This window comes from Oncorhynchus nerka, unplaced genomic scaffold (genome assembly GCF_034236695.1).
Source record: "Oncorhynchus nerka isolate Pitt River unplaced genomic scaffold, Oner_Uvic_2.0 unplaced_scaffold_2130, whole genome shotgun sequence".
Taxonomy (NCBI): Eukaryota; Metazoa; Chordata; class Actinopteri; order Salmoniformes; family Salmonidae; genus Oncorhynchus; species Oncorhynchus nerka.
This window is the reverse complement of record NW_027039212.1, coordinates 10707-32031: the sequence shown is the minus strand read 5'-3', so window position 1 is coordinate 32031 and position 21325 is coordinate 10707. Positions and strand designations below refer to the sequence as shown.

The following is a 21325-nucleotide window of genomic DNA, read 5'->3' as shown; positions in this document are numbered from 1 at the left end:
GATGATGGCTGTATGGATCTGTAACTACAACAGTGTAGTTTAGTAGGATGGAGGCTGTATGTATCTGTAACTACTACAGTGTAGTTTAGTAGGATGGAGGCTGTATGGGTCTGTAACTACTACAGTGTAGTTTAGTAGGATGGAGGCTGTATGGATCTATAACTACTACAGTGTAGTTTAGTAGGATGGAGGCTGTATGGGTCTGTAACTACTACAGTGTAGTTTAGTAGGATGGAGGCTGTATGTATCTGTAACTGCTACAGTGTAGTTTAGTAGGATGGAGGCTCCATAGCTGTATGGATCTGTAACTACTACAGTGTAGTTTAGTAGGATGGAGGCTGTATGGATCTGTAACTACTACAGTGTAGTTTAGTAGGATGGAGGCTGTATGGGTCTGTAACTACTACAGTGTAGTTTAGTAGGATGGAGGCTGTATGGATCTGTGACTACTACAGTGTAGTTTAGTAGGATGGAGGCTGTATGGGTCTGTAACTACTACAGTGTAGTTTAGTAGGATGGAGGCTGTATGGGTCTGTAACTACTACAGTGTAGTTTAGTAGGATGGAGGCTGTATGTATCTGTAACTGCTACAGTGTAGTTTAGTAGGATGGAGGCTCCATAGCTGTATGGATCTGTAACTACTACAGTGTAGTTTAGTAGGATGGAGGCTGTATGGGTCTGTAACTACTACAGTGTAGTTTAGTAGGATGGAGGCTGTATGTATCTGTAACTGCTACAGTGTAGTTTAGTAGGATGGAGGCTCCATAGCTGTATGGATCTGTAACTACTACAGTGTAGTTTAGTAGGATGGAGGCTGTATGGATCTGTAACTACTACAGTGTAGTTTAGTAGGATGGAGGCTGTATGGGTCTGTAACTACTACAGTGTAGTTTAGTAGGATGGAGGCTGTATGGATCTGTAACTACTACAGTGTAGTTTAGTAGGATGGAGGCTGTATGGATCTGTAACTACTACAGTGTAGTTTAGTAGGATGGAGGCTGTATGGATCTGTAACTGCTACAGTGTAGTTTAGTAGGATGGAGCCTCCATAGCTGTATGGGTCTGTAACTACTACAGTGTAGTTTAGTAGGATGGAGGCTGTATGGGTCTGTAACTACTACAGTGTAGTTTAGTAGGATGGAGGCTGTATGGATCTATAACTACTACAGTGTAGTTTAGTAGGATGGAGGCTGTATGGATCTGTAACTACTACAGTGTAGTTTAGTAGGATGGAGGCTCCATAGCTGTATGGATCTGTAACTACTACAGTGTAGTTTAGTAGGATGGAGGCTGTATGGATCTGTAACTGCTACAGTGTAGTTTAGTAGGATGGAGGCTGTATGGGTCTGTAACTACTACAGTGTAGTTTAGTAGGATGGAGGCTGTATGGATCTGTAACTACTACAGTGTAGTTTAGTAGGATGGAGGCTGTATGGATCTGTAACTACTACAGTGTAGTTTAGTAGGATGGAGGCTGTATGGGTCTGTAACTACTACAGTGTAGTTTAGTAGGATGGAGGCTGTATGTATCTGTAACTACTACAGTGTAGTTTAGTAGGATGGAGGCTGTATGGGTCTGTAACTACTACAGTGTAGTTTAGTAGGATGGAGGCTGTATGGATCTGTAACTACTACAGTGTAGTTTAGTAGGATGGAGGCTGTATGGGTCTGTAACTACTACAGTGTAGTTTAGTAGGATGGAGGCTGTATGGATCTGTAACTACTACAGTGTAGTTTAGTAGGATGGAGGCTGTATGGATCTGTGACTACTACAGTGTAGTTTAGTAGGATGGAGGCTGTATGGATCTGTAACTACTACAGTGTAGTTTAGTAGGATGGAGCCTCCATAGCTGTATGGGTCTGTAACTACTACAGTGTAGTTTAGTAGGATGGAGGCTGTATGGATCTGTAACTACTACAGTGTAGTTTAGTAGGATGGAGGCTGTATGGGTCTGTAACTGCTACAGTGTAGTTTAGTAGGATGGAGGCTGTATGGATCTGTAACTACTACAGTGTAGTTTAGTAGGATGGAGGCTGTATGGATCTGTAACTACTACAGTGTAGTTTAGTAGGATGGAGGCTGTATGGATCTGTAACTACTACAGTGTAGTTTAGTAGGATGGAGGCTGTATGGGTCTGTAACTACTACAGTGTAGTTTAGTAGGATGGAGGCTGTATGGATCTGTAACTACTACAGTGTAGTTTAGTAGGATGGAGGCTGTATGGATCTGTAACTACTACAGTGTAGTTTAGTAGGATGGAGGCTGTATGGATCTGTAACTGCTACAGTGTAGTTTAGTAGGATGGAGCCTCCATAGCTGTATGGATCTGTAACTACTACAGTGTAGTTTAGTAGGATGGAGGCTGTATGGGTCTGTAACTACTACAGTGTAGTTTAGTAGGATGGAGGCTGTATGGATCTATAACTACTACAGTGTAGTTTAGTAGGATGGAGGCTGTATGGATCTGTAACTACTACAGTGTAGTTTAGTAGGATGGAGGCTCCATAGCTGTATGGATCTGTAACTACTACAGTGTAGTTTAGTAGGATGGAGGCTGTATGGATCTGTAACTGCTACAGTGTAGTTTAGTAGGATGGAGGCTGTATGGGTCTGTAACTACTACAGTGTAGTTTAGTAGGATGGAGGCTGTATGGATCTGTAACTACTACAGTGTAGTTTAGTAGGATGGAGGCTGTATGGATCTGTAACTACTACAGTGTAGTTTAGTAGGATGGAGGCTGTATGGATCTGTAACTGCTACAGTGTAGTTTAGTAGGATGGAGCCTCCATAACTGTATGGGTCTGTAACTACTACAGTGTAGTTTAGTAGGATGGAGGCTGTATGGATCTGTAACTACTACAGTGTAGTTTAGTAGGATGGAGGCTGTATGGATCTGTAACTACTACAGTGTAGTTTAGTAGGATGGAGGCTGTATGGATCTGTAACTACTACAGTGTAGTTTAGTAGGATGGAGGCTGTATGGATCTGTGACTACTACAGTGTAGTTTAGTAGGATGGAGGCTCCATAGCTGTATGGATCTGTAACTACTACAGTGTAGTTTAGTAGGATGGAGGCTCCATAGCTGTATGGATCTGTAACTACTACAGTGTAGTTTAGTAGGATGGAGGCTCCATAGCTGTATGGATCTGTAACTACTACAGTGTAGTTTAGTAGGATGGAGGCTGTATGGATCTGTAACTACTACAGTGTAGTTTAGTAGGATGATGGCTCCATAGCTGTATGGATCTGTAACTACTACAGTGTAGTTTAGTAGGATGATGGCTCCATAGCTGTATGGATCTGTAACTACTACAGTGTAGTTTAGTAGGATGGAGGCTCCATAGCTGTATGGATCTGTAACTACTACAGTGTAGTTTAGTAGGATGGAGGCTGTATGGATCTGTAACTACTACAGTGTAGTTTAGTAGGATGGAGGCTGTATGGATCTGTAACTACTACAGTGTAGTTTCGTAGGATGGAGGCTGTATGGATCTGTAACTACTACAGTGTAGTTTAGTAGGATGGAGGCTGTATGGATCTGTAACTACTACAGTGTAGTTTAGTAGGATGGAGGCTCCATAGCTGTATGGGTCTGTAACTACTACAGTGTAGTTTAGTAGGATGGAGGCTGTATGGGTCTGTAACTACTACAGTGTAGTTTAGTAGGATGGAGGCTCCATAGCTGTATGGATCTGTAACTACTACAGTGTAGTTTAGTAGGATGGAGGCTGTATGGATCTGTGACTACTACAGTGTAGTTTAGTAGGATGGAGGCTCCATAGCTGTATGGATCTGTAACTACTACAGTGTAGTTTAGTAGGATGGAGGCTGTATGGATCTGTAACTACTACAGTGTAGTTTAGTAGGATGGAGGCTCCATAGCTGTATGGATCTGTGACTACTACAGTGTAGTTTAGTAGGATGGAGGCTGTATGGATCTGTAACTACTACAGTGTAGTTTAGTAGGATGGAGGCTGTATGGATCTGTGACTACTACAGTGTAGTTTAGTAGGATGGAGGCTCCATAGCTGTATGGATCTGTAACTACTACAGTGTAGTTTAGTAGGATGGAGGCTGTATGGATCTGTGACTACTACAGTGTAGTTTAGTAGGATGGAGGCTCCATAGCTGTATGGATCTGTAACTACTACAGTGTAGTTTAGTAGGATGGAGGCTGTATGGATCTGTAACTACTACAGTGTAGTTTAGTAGGATGGAGGCTGTATGGATCTGTAACTACTACAGTGTAGTTTAGTAGGATGGAGGCTGTATGGATCTGTAACTACTACAGTGTAGTTTAGTAGGATGGAGGCTGTATGGGTCTGTAACTACTACAGTGTAGTTTAGTAGGATGGAGGCTGTATGGATCTGTAACTACTACAGTGTAGTTTAGTAGGATGGAGGCTGTATGGATCTGTAACTACTACAGTGTAGTTTAGTAGGATGGAGGCTGTATGGGTCTGTAACTACTACAGTGTAGTTTAGTAGGATGGAGGCTGTATGGATCTGTGACTACTACAGTGTAGTTTAGTAGGATGGAGGCTGTATGGATCTGTGACTACTACAGTGTAGTTTAGTAGGATGGAGGCTCCATAGCTGTATGGATCTGTGACTACTACAGTGTAGTTTAGTAGGATGGAGGCTCCATAGCTGTATGGGTCTGTGACTACTACAGTGTAGTTTAGTAGGATGGAGGCTGTATGGATCTGTAACTACTACAGTGTAGTTTAGTAGGATGGAGGCTGTATGGATCTGTAACTACTACAGTGTAGTTTAGTAGGATGGAGGCTCCATAGCTGTATGGATCTGTAACTACTACAGTGTAGTTTAGTAGGATGATGGCTCCATAGCTGTATGGATCTGTAACTACTACAGTGTAGTTTAGTAGGATGGAGGCTCCATAGCTGTATGGATCTGTGACTACTACAGTGTAGTTTAGTAGGATGGAGGCTCCATAGCTGTATGGGTCTGTAACTACTACAGTGTAGTTTAGTAGGATGGAGGCTCCATAGCTGTATGGGTCTGTAACTACTACAGTGTAGTTTAGTAGGATGGAGGCTCCATAGCTGTATGGATCTGTAACTACTACAGTGTAGTTTAGTAGGATGGAGGCTCCATAGCTGTATGGATCTGTAACTACTACAGTGTAGTTTAGTAGGATGGAGGCTCCATAGCTGTATGGGTCTGTAACTACTACAGTGTAGTTTAGTAGGATGGAGGCTCCATAGCTGTATGGATCTGTAACTACTACAGTGTAGTTTAGTAGGATGGAGGCTGTATGGATCTGTGACTACTACAGTGTAGTTTAGTAGGATGGAGGCTCCATAGCTGTATGGGTCTGTGACTACTACAGTGTAGTTTAGTAGGATGGAGGCTCCATAGCTGTATGGGTCTGTGACAGATGATTGTGTCATATTTTAGTTGAAGGTTTTTTTCTCGCTGGTTAAAGATAAGGGCCATATGTTTCGAAAGCGGTATCACGTGTGATTATCGTTGACGTTTCTAAACGTTAAAACACAGGTTTGTAGTTAACATGAGTCAGTCAGTGGGTGAAGCTAATGGCTGAGAACTGCAGCGAGAAGGCAGAGTGCTGCCTAGTGCATTAGATATTGGATATTGTGTAAAATAATGCATTTTGTGTCGGACCTACACACGGTATGTTAAAGAGCTGAGAGATGATGGTGACATTTTTGTGAAGACAAATGGCTTTAATAGCATGATAGCATGATTTAAAAGTCCTGAAAAAGGATTATCAGCCCCAGACTACCCTTTACAGTTATAGCTGAAGTCCATGTTTATGTCATGAAGCAATGTTAATGGTCTGTCTGCCTGTCTCTCTGTTCGTCTGTACAATTCTCTTCAGAGCCAGCTGGGGGAGCTGAAGAGGAGGTCTCAGCAGAGGATCCAGGAGAGGGAGAAGGACGTGCAGGAGCTGAGACAGGCCATCAGCTCTCTAACTGTGAGTATCTGTCTGTCTAACGATGGGAGAAGGACTTGCAGGAGCTGAGACAGGCCATCAGCTCTCTAACTGTGAGTATCTTTCTGTCTAACGATGGGAGAAGGACTTGCAGGAGCTGAGACAGGCCATCAGCTCTCTAACTGTGAGTATCTTTCTGTCTAACGATGGGAGAAGGACTTGCAGGAGCTGAGACAGGCCATCAGCTCTCTAACTGTGAGTATCTTTCTGTCTAACGATGGGAGAAGGACTTGCAGGAGCTGAGACAGGCCATCAGCTCTCTAACTGTGAGTATCTTTCTGTCTAACGATGGGAGAAGGACGTGCAGGAGCTGAGACAGGCCATCAGCTCTCTAACTGTGAGTATCTTTCTGTCTAACGATGGGAGAAGGACTTGCAGTTGCAGATTCTCCAATTGTGAGTAGCAATATGGGGAATGGACTGGGCCACACTAGTCCTCATACTAAACCTCTGTCTGTTTCTGTTAGTATTCATTGAACTTATTTGATCATTAAAATATGCAACACGGCTTCAGCCTTACACAATATTGCATTAGTACTTTAGATATATTCAAGACCTATATAGACATCTGCTGTGTGTCTGTGTCCCCCTCCAGCGTTCAGCGCGGTCGGCCGTGGAGGACACGGAGACGGTCTTTACAGAGCTGATCCGCTCCATGGAGCTCAAGAGGTTTGAGGTGAGGGAGTTGATCAAAGCCCAGGAGAAGACTGCTGTCGGCCAAGCTGAAGGACTGCTGGCCAAACTGGAGCAGGAGATGTCTGAGTTGAGGAGGAGAGATGCTGAGTTGGAGCAGCTTTCACACACTGAGGACCACATCTTCTTCCTACAGGTGACTGATGTAGAGTAGGTCCTGTCAATACCATCCTCAGCCTGAGGTGACTAATGTAGAGTAGGTCCTGTCAATACCATCCTCAGCCTGAGGTGACTGATGTAGAGTAGGTATCCATCTCTCCTGGCCAGGCTATGTCTCTCTCTCCTGGCCAGGCTATGTCTCTCTCTCTCTCCTGGCCAGGCTATGTCTCTCTCTCTCTCCTGGCCTGGCTATGTCTCTCTCTCCTGGCCTGGCTATGTCTCTCTCTCTCTCCTGGCCAGGCTATGTCTCTCTCTCTCTCCTGGCCAGGCTATGTCTCTCTCTCTCTCCTGGCCAGGCTGTGTCTCTTTCTCTCTCCTGGCCTGGCTATGTCTCTCTCTCTCCCGGCCAGGCTATGTCTCTCTCTCTCTCTCCTGGCCAGGCTATGTCTCTCTCTCTCCTGGCCAGGCTATGTCTCTCTCTCTCCTGGCCTGGCTATGTCTGTCTCTCTCTCCTGGCCAGGCTATGTCTCTCTCTCTCTCTCCTGGCCAGGCTATGTCTCTCTCTCCTGGCCAGGCTATGTCTCTCTCTCTCCTGGCCAGGCTATGTCTCTCTCTCTCTCCTGGCCAGGCTATGTCTCTCTCTCTCTCTTGGCCTGGCTATGTCTCTCTCTCTCCCGGCCAGGCTATGTCTCTCTCTCTCTCTCCTGGCCAGGCTATGTCTCTCTCTCTCCTGGCCAGGCTATGTCTCTCTCTCTCCTGGCCTGGCTATGTCTGTCTCTCTCTCCTGGCCAGGCTATGTCTCTCTCTCTCTCTCTCTCCCGGCCAGGCTATGTCTCTCTCTCTCTCTCCCGGCCAGGCTATGTATCTCTCTCTCTCCCGGCCAGGCTATGTCTCTCTCTCTCTTTCCTGGCCAGGCTATGTCTCTCTCTCTCTCTCCTGGCCAGGCTATGTCTCTCTCTCTCTCTCCTGGCCAGGCTATGTCTCTCTCTCTCTCTCTCTCCTGGCCAGGCTATGTCTCTCTCTCTCTCTCTCTCCTGGCCTGGCTATGTCTCTCTCTCTCCCGGCCAGGCTATGTCTCTCTCTCTCTCTCCTGGCCAGGCTATGTCTCTCTCTCTCTCTCCTGGCCTGGCTATGTCTCTCTCTCTCTCCTGGCCAGGCTATGTCTCTCTCTCTCTCTCCTGGCCAGGCTATGTCTCTCTCTCTCTCTCTCCTGGCCAGGCTATGTCTCTCTCTCCTGGCCAGGCTATGTCTCTCTCTCCTGGCCTGGCTATGTCTCTCTCTCCTGGCCAGGCTATGTCTCTCTCTCTCTCCTGGCCTGGCTATGTCTCTCTCTCTCTCTCTCTCCTGGCCAGGCTATGTCTCTCTCTCTCTCTCTCCTGGCCAGGCTATGTCTCTCTCTCTCCCAGCCAGGCTATGTCTCTCTCTCTCCCGGCCAGGCTATGTCTCTCTCTCTCTCCTGGCCAGGCTATGTCTCTCTCTCTCCTGGCCAGGCTATGTCTCTCTCTCTCCTGGCCAGGCTATGTCTCTCTCTCTCTCCTGGCCAGGCTATGTCTCTCTCTCTCTCCTGGCCAGGCTATGTCTCTCTCTCTCTCCTGGCCAGGCTATGTCTCTCTCTCTCTCCTGGCCAGGCTATGTCTCTCTCTCTCTCCTGGCGAGGCTATGTCTCTCTCTCTCTCCTGGCCAGGCTATGTCTCTCTCTCTCTCCTGGCCAGGCTATGTCTCTCTATCTCTCCCGGCCAGGCTAGGTCTCTCTGACCTGGCCAGGCTATGGCTCTCTGATATTCCGGATTAGTAACACATCAGCAGTGTGTGATGTCTCTCTCTCCTGGCCAGGCTATGTCTCTCTCTCCTGGCCAGGCTATGTCTCTCTCTCCTGGCCAGGCTATTTCTCTCTGATATTCCGGATTAGTAACACATCAGCAGTGTGTGATGTCTATCTCCTGGCCAGGCTAGGTCTCTCTCTCTATCTCCTGGCCAGGCTAGGTCTCTCTCTCTCTCTCCTGACCAGGCTAGGTCTCTCTCTCTCTCCTGGCCAGGCTAGGTCTCTCTCTCTCTCCTGGCCAGGCTAGGTCTCTCTCTCTCTCTCCTGGCCAGGCTAGGTCTCTCTCTCTCTCCTGGCCAGGCTAGGTCTCTCTCTCTCTCTGGCCAGGCTAGGTCTCTCTCTCTCTCTCCTGGCCAGGCTAGGTCTCTCTCTCTCTCTCCTGGCCAGGCTAGGTCTCTCTCTCTCTCTCCTGGCCAGGCTAGGTCTCTCTCTCCTGGCCAGGCTAGGTCTCTCTCTCCTGGCCAGGCTATGTCTCCCTCTCTCTCTCCTGGCCAGGCTAGGTCTCTCTCTCTCTCTCCTGGCCAGGCTAGGTCTCTCTCTCTCTCCTGGCCAGGCTAGGTCTCTCTCTCTCTCCTGGCCAGGCTAGGTCTCCCTCTCTCTCTCCTGGCCAGGCTAGGTCTCTCTCTCTCTCTCCTGGCCAGGCTAGGTCTCTCTCTCTCTCTCCTGGCCAGGCTAGGTCTCTCTCTCTCTCTCTCCTGGCCAGGCTATGTCTCTCTCTCTCTCTCCTGGCCAGGCTATGTCTCTCTCTCTCTCTCCTGGCCAGGCTATGTCTCTCTCTCTCTCTCCTGGCCAGGCTATGTCTCTCTCTCTCTCTCCTGGCCAGGCTATGTCTCTCTCTCTCTCCTGGCCAGGCTATGTCTCTCTCTCTCTCTCCTGGCCAGGCTATGTCTCTCTCTCTCTCTCCTGGCCAGGCTATGTCTCTCTCTCCTGGCCAGGCTATGTCTCTCTCTCCTGGCCAGGCTATGTCTCTCTCTCTCTCCTCCTGGCCAGGCTATGTCTCTCTCTCTCTCTCCTGGCCAGGCTATGTCTCTCTCTCTCTCCTGGCCAGGCTATGTCTCTCTCTCTCTCCTGGCCAGGCTATGTCTCTCTCTCCTGGCCAGGCTAGGTCTCTCTCTCCTGGCCAGGCTAGGTCTCTCTGATATTCCGGATTAGTAACACATCAGCAGTGTGTGATGTCTCTCTCGCCTGGCCAGGCTATGTCTCTCTCTCTCTCCTGGCCAGGCTATGTCTCTCTGACCTGGCCAGGCTATGTCTCTCTGACCTGGCCAGGCTATGTCTCTCTGACCTGGCCAGGCTATGTCTCTCTGACCTGGCCAGGCTATGTCTCTCTGACCTGGCCAGGCTATGTCTCTCTGACCTGGCCAGGCTATGTCTCTCTGACCTGGCCAGGCTATGTCTCTCTCCCTGGCCAGGCTATGTCTCTCTCCTGGCCAGGCTAGGTCTCTCTCCTGGCCAGGCTATGTCTCTCTCTCCTGGCCAGGCTATGTCTCTCTCTCCTGGCCAGGCTATGTCTCTCTGACCTGGCCAGGCTATGTCTCTCTGACCTGGCCAGGCTATGTCTCTCTGACCTGGCCAGGCTATGTCTCTCTGACCTGGCCAGGCTATGTCTCTCTGACCTGGCCAGGCTATGTCTCTCTGACCTGGCCAGGCTATGTCTCTCTGACCTGGCCAGGCTATGTCTCTCTGACCTGGCCAGGCTATGTCTCTCTGACCTGGCCAGGCTATGTCTCTCTGACCTGGCCAGGCTATGTCTCTCTGACCTGGCCAGGCTATGTCTCTGACCTGGCCAGGCTATGTCTCTCTGACCTGGCCAGGCTATGTCTCTCTGACCTGGCCAGGCTATGTCTCTCTGACCTGGCCAGGCTATGTCTCTCTGACCTGGCCAGGCTATGTCTCTCTGACCTGGCCAGGCTATGTCTCTCTGACCTGGCCAGGCTATGTCTCTCTCTCTCCCGGCCAGGCTATGTCTCTCTCTCTCCCGGCCAGGCTATGTCTCTCTCTCTCTCCTGGCCAGGCTATGTCTCTCTCTCCTGGCCAGGCTATGTCTCTCTCCTGGCCAGGCTATGTCTCTCTGACCTGGCCAGGCTATGTCTCTCTCTCTCTCTCCTGGCCAGGCTATGTCTCTCTCTCCCGGCCAGGCTATGTCTCTCTCTCCTGGCCAGGCTATGTCTCTCTCTCTCTCTCCTGGCCAGGCTATGTCTCTCTCTCTCTCTCCTGGCCAGGCTATGTCTCTCTCTCTCTCTCCTGGCCAGGCTATGTCTCTCTCTCTCTCTCCTGGCCAGGCTAGGTCTCTCTCTCCTGGCCAGGCTAGGTCTCTCTCTCCTGGCCAGGCTATGTCTCTCTGACCTGGCCAGGCTATGTCTCCCTGACCTGGCCAGGCTATGTCTCCCTGACCTGGCCAGGCTATGTCTCCCTGACCTGGCCAGGCTATGTCTTCCTGACCTGGCCAGGCTATGTCTCTCTGACCTGGCCAGGCTATGTCTCTCTGACCTGGCCAGGCTATGTCTCTCTGACCTGGCCAGGCTATGTCTCTCTGACCTGGCCAGGCTATGTCTCTCTGACCTGGCCAGGCTATGTCTCTCTGACCTGGCCAGGCTATGTCTCTCTGACCTGGCCAGGCTATGTCTCTCTGACCTGGCCAGGCTAGGGGTCTCTCTGACCTGGCCAGGCTAGGGGTCTCTCTCCTGGCCAGGCTAGGTCTCTCTCTCCTGGCCAGGCTATGTCTCTCTCTCCTGGCCAGGCTATGTCTCTCTCTCCTGGCCAGGCTATGTCTCTCTGACCTGGCCAGGCTATGTCTCTCTGACCTGGCCAGGCTATGTCTCTCTGACCTGGCCAGGCTATGTCTCTCTGACCTGGCCAGGCTATGTCTCTCTGACCTGGCCAGGCTATGTCTCTCTGACCTGGCCAGGCTATGTCTCTCTGACCTGGCCAGGCTATGTCTCTCTGACCTGGCCAGGCTATGTCTCTCTGACCTGGCCAGGCTATGTCTCTCTGACCTGGCCAGGCTATGTCTCTCTGACCTGGCCAGGCTATGTCTCTCTGACCTGGCCAGGCTATGTCTCTCTGGCCTGGCCAGGCTATGTCTCTCTGGCCTGGCCAGGCTATGTCTCTCTGGCCTGGCCAGGCTATGTCTCTCTGGCCTGGCCAGGCTATGTCTCTCTGGCCTGGCCAGGCTATGTCTCTCTGGCCTGGCCAGGCTATGTCTCTCTGGCCTGGCCAGGCTATGTCTCTCTCTCTCTCTCCCGGCCAGGCTATGTCTCTCTCTCCTGGCCAGGCTATGTCTCTCTGACCTGGCCAGGCTATGTCTCTCTCTCCTGGCCAGGCTATGTCTCTCTCTCCTGGCCAGGCTATGTCTCTCTCTCTCCTGGCCAGGCTATGTCTCTCTCTCCTGGCCAGGCTATGTCTCTCTCTCCTGGCCAGGCTATGTCTCTCTCTCCTGGCCAGGCTATGTCTCTCTCTCTGACCTGGCCAGGCTAGGTCTCTCTCTCTCTCCTGGCCAGGCTATGTCTCTCTCTCCTGGCCAGGCTATGTCTCTCTGACCTGGCCAGGCTATGTCTCTCTCTCTCCTGGCCAGGCTATGTCTCTCTCTCTCCTGGCCAGGCTATGTCTCTCTGACCTGGCCAGGCTATGTCTCTCTGACCTGGCCAGGCTATGTCTCTCTGACCTGGCCAGGCTATGTCTCTCTGACCTGGCCAGGCTATGTCTCTCTGACCTGGCCAGGCTATGTCTCTCTGACCTGGCCAGGCTATGTCTCTCTGACCTGGCCAGGCTATGTCTCTGACCTGGCCAGGCTATGTCTCTCTGACCTGGCCAGGCTATGTCTCTCTGACCTGGCCAGGCTATGTCTCTCTGACCTGGCCAGGCTATGTCTCTCTGACCTGGCCAGGCTATGTCTCTCTGACCTGGCCAGGCTATGTCTCTCTCCTGGCCAGGCTATGTCTCTCTCTCCTGGCCAGGCTATGTCTCTCTCTCCTGGCCAGGCTATGTCTCTCTGACCTGGCCAGGCTATGTCTCTCTGACCTGGCCAGGCTATGTCTCTCTGACCTGGCCAGGCTATGTCTCTCTGACCTGGCCAGGCTATGTCTCTCTGACCTGGCCAGGCTATGTCTCTCTGACCTGGCCAGGCTATGTCTCTCTGACCTGGCCAGGCTATGTCTCTCTCTCTCTCTCCCGGCCAGGCTATGTCTCTCCCGGCCAGGCTATGTCTCTCTCTCCTGGCCAGTCTATGTCTCTCTGACCTGGCCAGGCTATGTCTCTCTCTCTCTCTCCTGGCCAGGCTATGTCTCTCTCTCCTGGCCAGGCTATGTCTCTCTCTCCTGGCCAGGCTATGTCTCTCTCTCCTGGCCAGGCTATGTCTCTCTCTCTGACCTGGCCAGGCTATGTCTCTCTCTCCTGGCCAGGCTATGTCTCTCTCTCTGACCTGGCCAGGCTAGGTCTCTCTCTCTCTCCTGGCCAGGCTATGTCTCTCTCTCTCCCGGCCAGGCTATGTCTCTCTGACCTGGCCAGGCTATGTCTCTCTGACCTGGCCAGGCTATGTCTCTCTGACCTGGCCAGGCTATGTCTCTCTGACCTGGCCAGGCTATGTCTCTCTGACCTGGCCAGGCTATGTCTCTCTGACCTGGCCAGGCTATGTCTCTCTCTCTCCTGGCCAGGCTATGTCTCTCTGACCTGGCCAGGCTATGTCTCTCTCTCTCCCGGCCAGGCTATGTCTCTCTGATGTCTCTCTAACCCATCTGTCTCTGTGTTGTTGTAGAGCTGTCAGTCTCTGAGCTCCTCTCCTGTGATTGGAGGCCTGCCAGCTGTGACCTTCGACCCCAACTTCACCTTTAACATGGTGATGTCATCGGTAGCTGACTTCAGAGGGCTCCTGGAGGAGGTGTGTCAGGGGAGCTTCATCAGCATCTACGAGAAAGGTACAGAACCATTTATCTCCTGAGAGAGGTACAGAACCATTTATCTCCTGAGAGAGGTACAGAACCATTTATCTCCTGAGAACCTCTTCTTAACTCTTCTCTCAAGTTAAAAGTTAAACTGGGACTTCTTAAAATATGTATATCATTTAAAAAAAAAAAAATCAGACACCAAAACCATTTGATACTGGAAGTTAAACAAAAATAGTCAGCACCTGTCCTCAAAAGGCCTGATTTGATGTATTTATTCCTCTGAGAACTAGGCAGGATCCATACAGTACCTTGAGTAAATACAGCAGACTGTCTGTGTTCCTCCCCAGTGAGAGAGGTGTCTATAGTAGAGTCACCAGAACCCCCCAGCTGTTTCCAGACTGATCCAACAGCATGTGAGTTACTGTGCACCTTTACTCTAACTTTACTCTACCTCTAATCTACCTCTAATCTACCTCTAAACCTCTACTCTACCTCTACTCTACCTCTACTCTACCTCTACTCTACCTCTAATCTACCTCTAATCTACCTCTACACCTCCTATCTACCTCTACTCTACCTCTAATCTACCTCTACACCTCTACTCTACCTCCTATCTACCTCCTATCTACCTCCTATCTACCTCCTATCTACCTCCTATCTACCTCTAATCTACCTCTAATCTACCTCTACTCTACCTCTACTCTACTCTACCTCTAATCTACCTCTACTCTACCTCCCATCTACCTCTACTCTACCTCCAATATACCTCTACTCTACCTCTACACCTCTAATCTACCTCTACTCTACCTCCTATCTCTAATCTACCTCTACTCTACCTCTACACCTCTACTCTACCTCTACACCTCTAATCTACCTCTACTCTACCTCCTATCTCTAATCTACCTCTACTCTACCTCTACACCTCTACTCTACCTCCTATCTCTAATCTACCTCTTATCTACCTCTACACCTCCTATCTACCTCCACTCTACCTCCACTCTACCTCCACTCTACCTCCACTCTACCTCCACTCTACCTCCACTCTACCTCTACTCTACCTCTACTCTACCTCCTATCTACCTCCTATCTACCTCCTATCTACCTCCTATCTACCTCTACTCTACCTCCTATCTACCTCCAATATACCTCCAATATACCTCTACTCTACCTCCAATATACCTCTACTCTACCTCCTATCTACCTCTAATCTACCTCCTATCTACCTCCTATCTACCTCCTATCTACCTCTACTCTACCTCTCTACCTCCTATCTACCTCCTATCTACCTCCTATCTACCTCCTATCTACCTCCTATCTACCTCCTATCTACCTCCTATCTACCTCCTATCTACCTCCTATCTACCTCCTATCTACCTCTACTCTACCTCCTATCTACCTCTACACCTCTACACCTCCTATCTACCTCCTATCTACCTCCTATCTACCTCCTATCTACCTCCTATCTACCTCCTATCTACCTCTACTCTACCTCCTATCTACCTCTACTCTACCTCATATCTACCTCTACTCTACCTCTACACCTCTAATCTACCTCTACTCTACCTCCTATCTCTAATCTACCTCTACACCTCTAATCTACCTCTACTCTACCTCCTATCTCTAATCTACCTCTACTCTACCTCTACACCTCTACTCTACCTCCTATCTACCTCCTATCTACCTCCTATCTACCTCCTATCTACCTCCTATCTACCTCCTATCTACCTCTACTCTACCTCCTATCTACCTCCTATCTACCTCCTATCTACCTCTACTCTACCTCCTATCTACCTCTACTCTACCTCCTATCTACCTCTACTCTACCTCTACTCTACCTCTACTCTACCTCTACTCTACCTCCTATCTACCTCTACTCTACCTCCTATCTACCTCTAATCTACCTCCTATCTACCTCTACTCTACCTCCTATCTACCTCTACTCTACCTCCTATCTACCTCTACTCTACCTCTACTCTACCTCTACTCTACCTCTACTCTACCTCCTATCTACCTCCTTTCTACCTCTACTCTACCTCCTTTCTACCTCTACTCTACCTCCTATCTACCTCCTATCTACCTCCTATCTATCTCTACTCTACCTCTACTCTACCTCTACTCTACCTCTACTCTACCTCCTATCTACCTCTACTCTACCTCCTATCTACCTCTACTCTACCTCCTATCTACCTCTACACCTCTACTCTACCTCCTATCTACCTCCTATCTACCTCTACTCTACCTCCTATCTACCTCTACACCTCTACTCTACCTCTAATCTACCTCTACACCTCTACTCTACCTCTAATCTACCTCCTACCTCTACTCTACCTCCTATCTACCTCCTATCTACCTCTACTCTACCTCCTATCTACCTCTACACCTCTACTCTACCTCTACTCTACCTCTACACCTCTAATCTACCTCTACTCTACCTCCTATCTCTAATCTACCTCTACACCTCTAATCTACCTCCTATCTACCTCTACTCTACCTCTAAACCTCTACTCTACCTCTACTCTACCTCCTATCTACCTCCTATCTCTTTCTCATCCATTGCAGTGCTTTTTAAAATGTATTTAGCCTTTATTTAATTTAGGTCAGTTGGTTCTGTGTTTCTGGCACCGGGCCTAGGAGTTGTTTCTGGACTAGAGTCTGTTTGGCACCGGGCCTAGGAGTTGTTTCTGGACTAGAGTCTGTTTGGCACCGGGCCTAGGAGTTGTTTCTGGACTAGAGTCTGTTTGGCACTGGGCCTAGGAGTTGTTTCTGGACTAGAGTCTGTTTGGCACTGGGCCTAGGAGTTGTTTCTGGACTAGAGTCTGTTTGGCACTGGGCCTAGCAGTTGTTTCTGGACTAGAGTCTGTTTGGCACTGGGCCTAGCAGTTGTTTCTGGACTAGAGTCTGTTTGGCACTGGGCCTAGCAGTTGTTTGTGGGCATTGCCTATGTTCTGACCCGTTCTGTCTCCTCCTACCTAGTGGTGGCTCCTCCGCCAGCTCTGGCTGCAGTAGAGCAGAGCTCCAGTGGGGGGGGTCTCAACCCGTTCCTCAGCCCGGGAGCTGCAGTCCCCACATTCGGGGGCTTCGCGTTCTCACCCTTCGGTAAGTTGAAACCTAATAGTAGATAATGCTGAAACCAACTCTACAACTCTATTGGTCAAATCCAGTACTAGACGATGATAGTTGTGGGTTTTAGTCTGATGTGGAGACTTGCTCTACCTGTGGTTTTGAGGGAGACCTGTCGGATCAACCTGAAAGGTAGGTGTAGGAGCTAGTTGTACTTTAACATGACTCAGCCATCCCCTACAACAGTGTTGCTCAACTCCGGTCCCACAGCCCAACTCCAGTCCCCCTCCCCCCAACAGCCCAACTCCGGTCCCCCCCCCAACAGCCCAACTCCGGTCCCCTCCCCCAACAGCCCAACTCCGGTCCCCTCCCCCAACAGCCCAACTCCGGTCCCCCTCCCCCAACAGCCCAACTCCGTCCCCCTCCCCCAACAGCCCAACTCCGGTCCCCCCCCCCAACAGCCCAACTCCGTCCCCTCCCCCCCAACAGCCCAACTCCGGTCCCCCTCCCCCAACAGCCCAACTCCGGTCCCCCTCCCCCAACAGCCCAACTCCGGTCCCCTCCCCCAACAGCCCAACTCCGGTCCCCCTCCCCAACAGCCCAACTCCGGTCCCCCTCCCCCAACAGCCCAACTCCGGTCCCCTCCCCCAACAGCCCAACTCCGGTCCCCTCCCCCAACATCCCAACTCCGGTCCCCCCCCCCAACAGCCCAACTCCGGTCCCCTCCCCCCAACAGCCCAACTCCGGTCCTCCCTCCCCCCAACAGCCGGTCCCCCTCAACAGCCCAACTCCGGTCCCCCTCAACAGCCCAACTCCCCTCAACAGCCCAACTCCCCTCAACAGCCCAACTCCGGTCTCTTCCCCAACAGCCCAACTCCGGTCTCTTCCCCAACAGCCCAACTCCGGTCTCTCCCCAACAGCCCAACTCCCCTCAACAGCCCAACTCCGGTCCCCTCAACGGCTCAACTCCGGTCCCCTCAACGGCTCAACTCCGGAACAGCCCAACTCCGGTCTCCCCCAACAGCCCAACTCCGGTCTCTCCCCAACAGCCCAACTCCGGAACAGCCCAACTCCGGTCCCCTCAACAGCTCAACTCCGGAACAGCCCAACTCCGTTCTCCTACCCCCCAACAGCCCAACTCCGAACAGCCCAACTCCGGTCCCCCAACAGCTCAACTCCGGAACAGCCCAACTCCGGCTACTACCCCCAACAGCCCAACTCCGGTCTCTCCCCAACAGCCCAACTCCGGTCTCTCCCCAACAGCCCAACTCCGGTCTCTCCCCCAACAGCCCAACTCCGGTCTCTCCCCCAATATCCCAACTCCGGTCTCCCCAACATCCCAACTCCGGTCTCTCCCCCAACATCCCAACTCCGGTCTCTCCCCAACAGCCCAACTCCCCTCAACAGCCCAACTCCGGTCCCCTCAACAGCTCAACTCCGGAACAGCCCAACTCCGCCCCCCAACAGCCCAATTCGGGTCTCTCCCCAACAGCCCAACTCCGGTCCCCCAACAGCCCAACTCCGGTCTCTCCCCCAACAGCCCAACTCCCCTCAACAGCCCAACTCTCCTTCAACAGCCCAACTCCGGTCCCCTCAACAGCCCAACTCCGGGCCCCCTCAACAGCCCACCCCCCGGAACAGCCCAACTCCGGTCCCCCCAACAGCCCAACTCCAGTCTCTCCCCCTCAACAGGCCAACTCCCCTCAACAGCCCAACTCCCCTCAACAGCCCAACTCCCCTCAACAGCCCAACTCCCCCTCAACAGCCCAACTCCCCTCAACAGCCCAACTCCCCCAACAGCCCAACTCCAGGACCCCTCAACAGCCCAACTCCAGGACCCCTCAACAGCCCAACTCCGGTCCCCTCAACAGCTCAACTCCGGGTCCCCCCCACAGCCCATACGGTCTCCCCCAACTCCGGTCCCCCTCAACAGCCCAACTCCCCCTCAACAGCCCAACTCCGGTCCCCCTCAACAGCTCAACTCCGAACAGCCCAACTCCGGTCTCCCCCACCCCCAACAGCCCAACTCCGGTCTCTCCCCCAACAGCCCAACTCCCTCAACAGCCCAACTCTCCCTCAACAGCCCAACTCCGGTCCCCCTCAACAGCTCAACTCCGGAACAGCCTAACTCCGGTCTCCCCAACAGCCCAACTCCGTCTCCCCCCTACTCAACAGCCCAACTCCCCTCAACAGCCCAACTCCCCCAACAGCCCAACTCCGGTCTCTCCCAACAGCCGAACTCCGGCCTCTCCCCAACACTCCCCCTCAACAGCCCAACTCCCCCAACAGCCCAACTCCGGTCTCTCCCTCAACAGCCCAACTCCCCTCAACAGCCCAACTCCCCCTCAACAGCCCAACTCCCCCTCAACAGCCCAACTCCCCCTCAACAGCCCAACTCCCCCTCAACAGGACTCCAGGACCCCTCAACAGCCCAACTCCAGGACCCTCAACAGCCCAACTCCGGTCCCCCTCAACAGCCCAACTCCGTCCCCTCAACAGCTCAACTCCGTCCCCCTCAACAGCTCAACTCCGGCCCCCACAGCCCATCCGGTCCCCTCAACAGCTCAACTCCGGTCCCCTCAACAGCTCAACTCCGGTCCCCTCAACAGCCCAACTCTGGAACAGCCCAACTCCGGTCCCCCTCCCCTCAACAGCCCAACTCCGCCCCCACCCCCCACAGCCCAACTCCGGTCCCCCTCCCCCCAACAGCCCAACTCCGTCCCCCCCAACAGCCCAACTCCGGAACAGCCCAACTCCGGTCCCCCTCAACAGCCCAACTCCGGTCCCCCCCCTCAACAGCCCAACTCCGGTCCCCCCAACAGCCCAACTCCGGTCCCCCTCAACAGCCCAACTCCGGTCCCCAACAGCCCAACTCCGGTCCCCCCAACAGCCCAACTCCGGTCCCCTCAACAGCCCAACTCCGGTCCCCCCCCAACAGCCCAACTTCTGTCCCAGGTTGTATCTAGTTTTACAGTAAAGTGAAGACACGTCACTATACATCTGTGTCCCAGGTCTTCCTAGAGTTGTGCTGACTAACTCTTCTGTCGTCTCAGGATCCAAGCTCTCCTCCTCCTCCTCCAACGGCTCCAGACAGAGGATGATGCAGCGGAAGTCACGCAGGAAGCTGTAACTCAGGCAGAGAGAACGGTTTTGCTGAAGAGAGGGAGAGGCGATGCCCAATCAGAGGTTGTGACTGTGGGAAGACCGGTTGGAGAGAACCAGACGGGACCTCTTCTCTTGTCAGACAATGTATTCACCTGATGAATCAGTACCTGTTGCTTTCAACAGTGATACAGTATTACTTTTTAAAGACATGATTTACAATTGTTTTTTTTTTTCTCCCCCAGACGTATTTAATGATAATAAATCAGTTTGTAATGAATGCTTTTAAGTGACACGATGAAATAAATACACAGATCTGCTTTAAAACTCGTCTGTCTCGCTTCTTCATTCTGGTGGTGTATTCATTAGTGGGCCTCTGTTGCTAAATGTTTACGTCTGTTTGCTTCCTAGTCCTATAGCTGGCATCACAACACAAACACAGGCCCAAGGAAGGAAGTTCCTGAACAGCGAGGGCAGTGTCCTGTCCCACAGAGAATAAATCACTGAGCTACGGTACTGTAAGTGTTAAATGCCACTTTAACATGTAGTTGGGAGCGATGATGTGTTCGGGTTAGCAAGTAGTTGGAGAACAGGTTAACGTGCCGTTTCACAACGTAATGTCTACCTGTCCTTGTCTCCATGGCAACCATGGTCAGTCTGGGGCTTAACACGCCTGTTATAGTGTAGACTGGTTAGTCTGGGGTCTAACACACACCTGTTATAGTGTAGACTGGTTAGTCTGGGGTCTAACACACACCTGTTATAGTGTAGACTGGTTAGTCTGGGGTCTAACACACCTGTTATAGTGTAGACTGGTTAGTCTGGGGTCTAACACACCTGTTATAGTGTAGACTGGTTAGTCTGGGGTCTAACACACACCTGTTATAGTGTAGACTGGGTCTAACACACACCTGTTATAGTGTAGACTGGTTAGTCTGGGGTCTAACACACACCTGTTATAGTGTAGACTGGGTCTAACACACCTGTTATAGTGTAGACTGGTTAGTCTGGGGTCTAACACACCTGTTATAGTGTAGACTGGTTAGTCTGGGGTCTAACACACCTGTTATAGTGTAGACTGGGTCTAACACACACCTGTTATAGTGTAGACTGGTTAATCTCGGGTCTAACACACACCTGTTATAGTGTAGACTGGGTCTAACACACACCTGTTATAGTGTAGACTGGTTAGTCTGGGGTCTAACACACACCTGTTATAGTGTAGACTGGTTAGTCTGGGGTCTAACACACCTGTTATAGTGTAGACTGGTTAGTCTGGGGTCTAACACACCTGTTATAGTGTAGACTGGTTAGTCTGGGGTCTAACACACACCTGTTATAGTGTAGACTGGGTCTAACACACACCTGTTATAGTGTAGACTGGTTAGTCTGGGGTCTAACACACACCTGTTATAGTGTAGACTGGGTCTAACACACCTGTTATAGTGTAGACTGGTTAGTCTGGGGTCTAACACGCCTGTTATAGTGTAGACTGGGTCTAACACACACCTGTTATAGTGTAGACTGGTTAGTCTGGGGTCTAACACACACCTGTTATAGTGTAGACTGGGTCTAACACACACCTGTTATAGTGTAGACTGGGTCTAACACACACCTGTTATAGTGTAGACTGGGTCTAACACACACCTGTTATAGTGTAGACTGGGTCTAACACACACCTGTTAT

At 51.1% G+C, this 21325-nt stretch overlaps 1 protein-coding gene across 1 annotated transcript in view; it reads left to right on the top strand.

The window, feature by feature from the left end:
• The window catches only part of LOC115118932 (E3 ubiquitin-protein ligase TRIM47-like), a 22028-nt gene extending 2062 nt beyond the window's left edge, over positions 1-19966 (top strand). Inside the window, exons 2-7 of the mRNA XM_065014785.1 lie at positions 5868-5963; positions 6576-6809; positions 13348-13507; positions 13825-13890; positions 16451-16573; positions 19591-19966. Of these exons, the coding sequence (XP_064870857.1) occupies positions 5868-5963; positions 6576-6809; positions 13348-13507; positions 13825-13890; positions 16451-16573; positions 19591-19667 (756 nt within the window). The 3' untranslated portion in view covers positions 19668-19966. The remainder of the gene's footprint in view (positions 1-5867; positions 5964-6575; positions 6810-13347; positions 13508-13824; positions 13891-16450; positions 16574-19590) is intronic.
• Positions 19967-21325: the final 1359 nt, after the last annotated feature.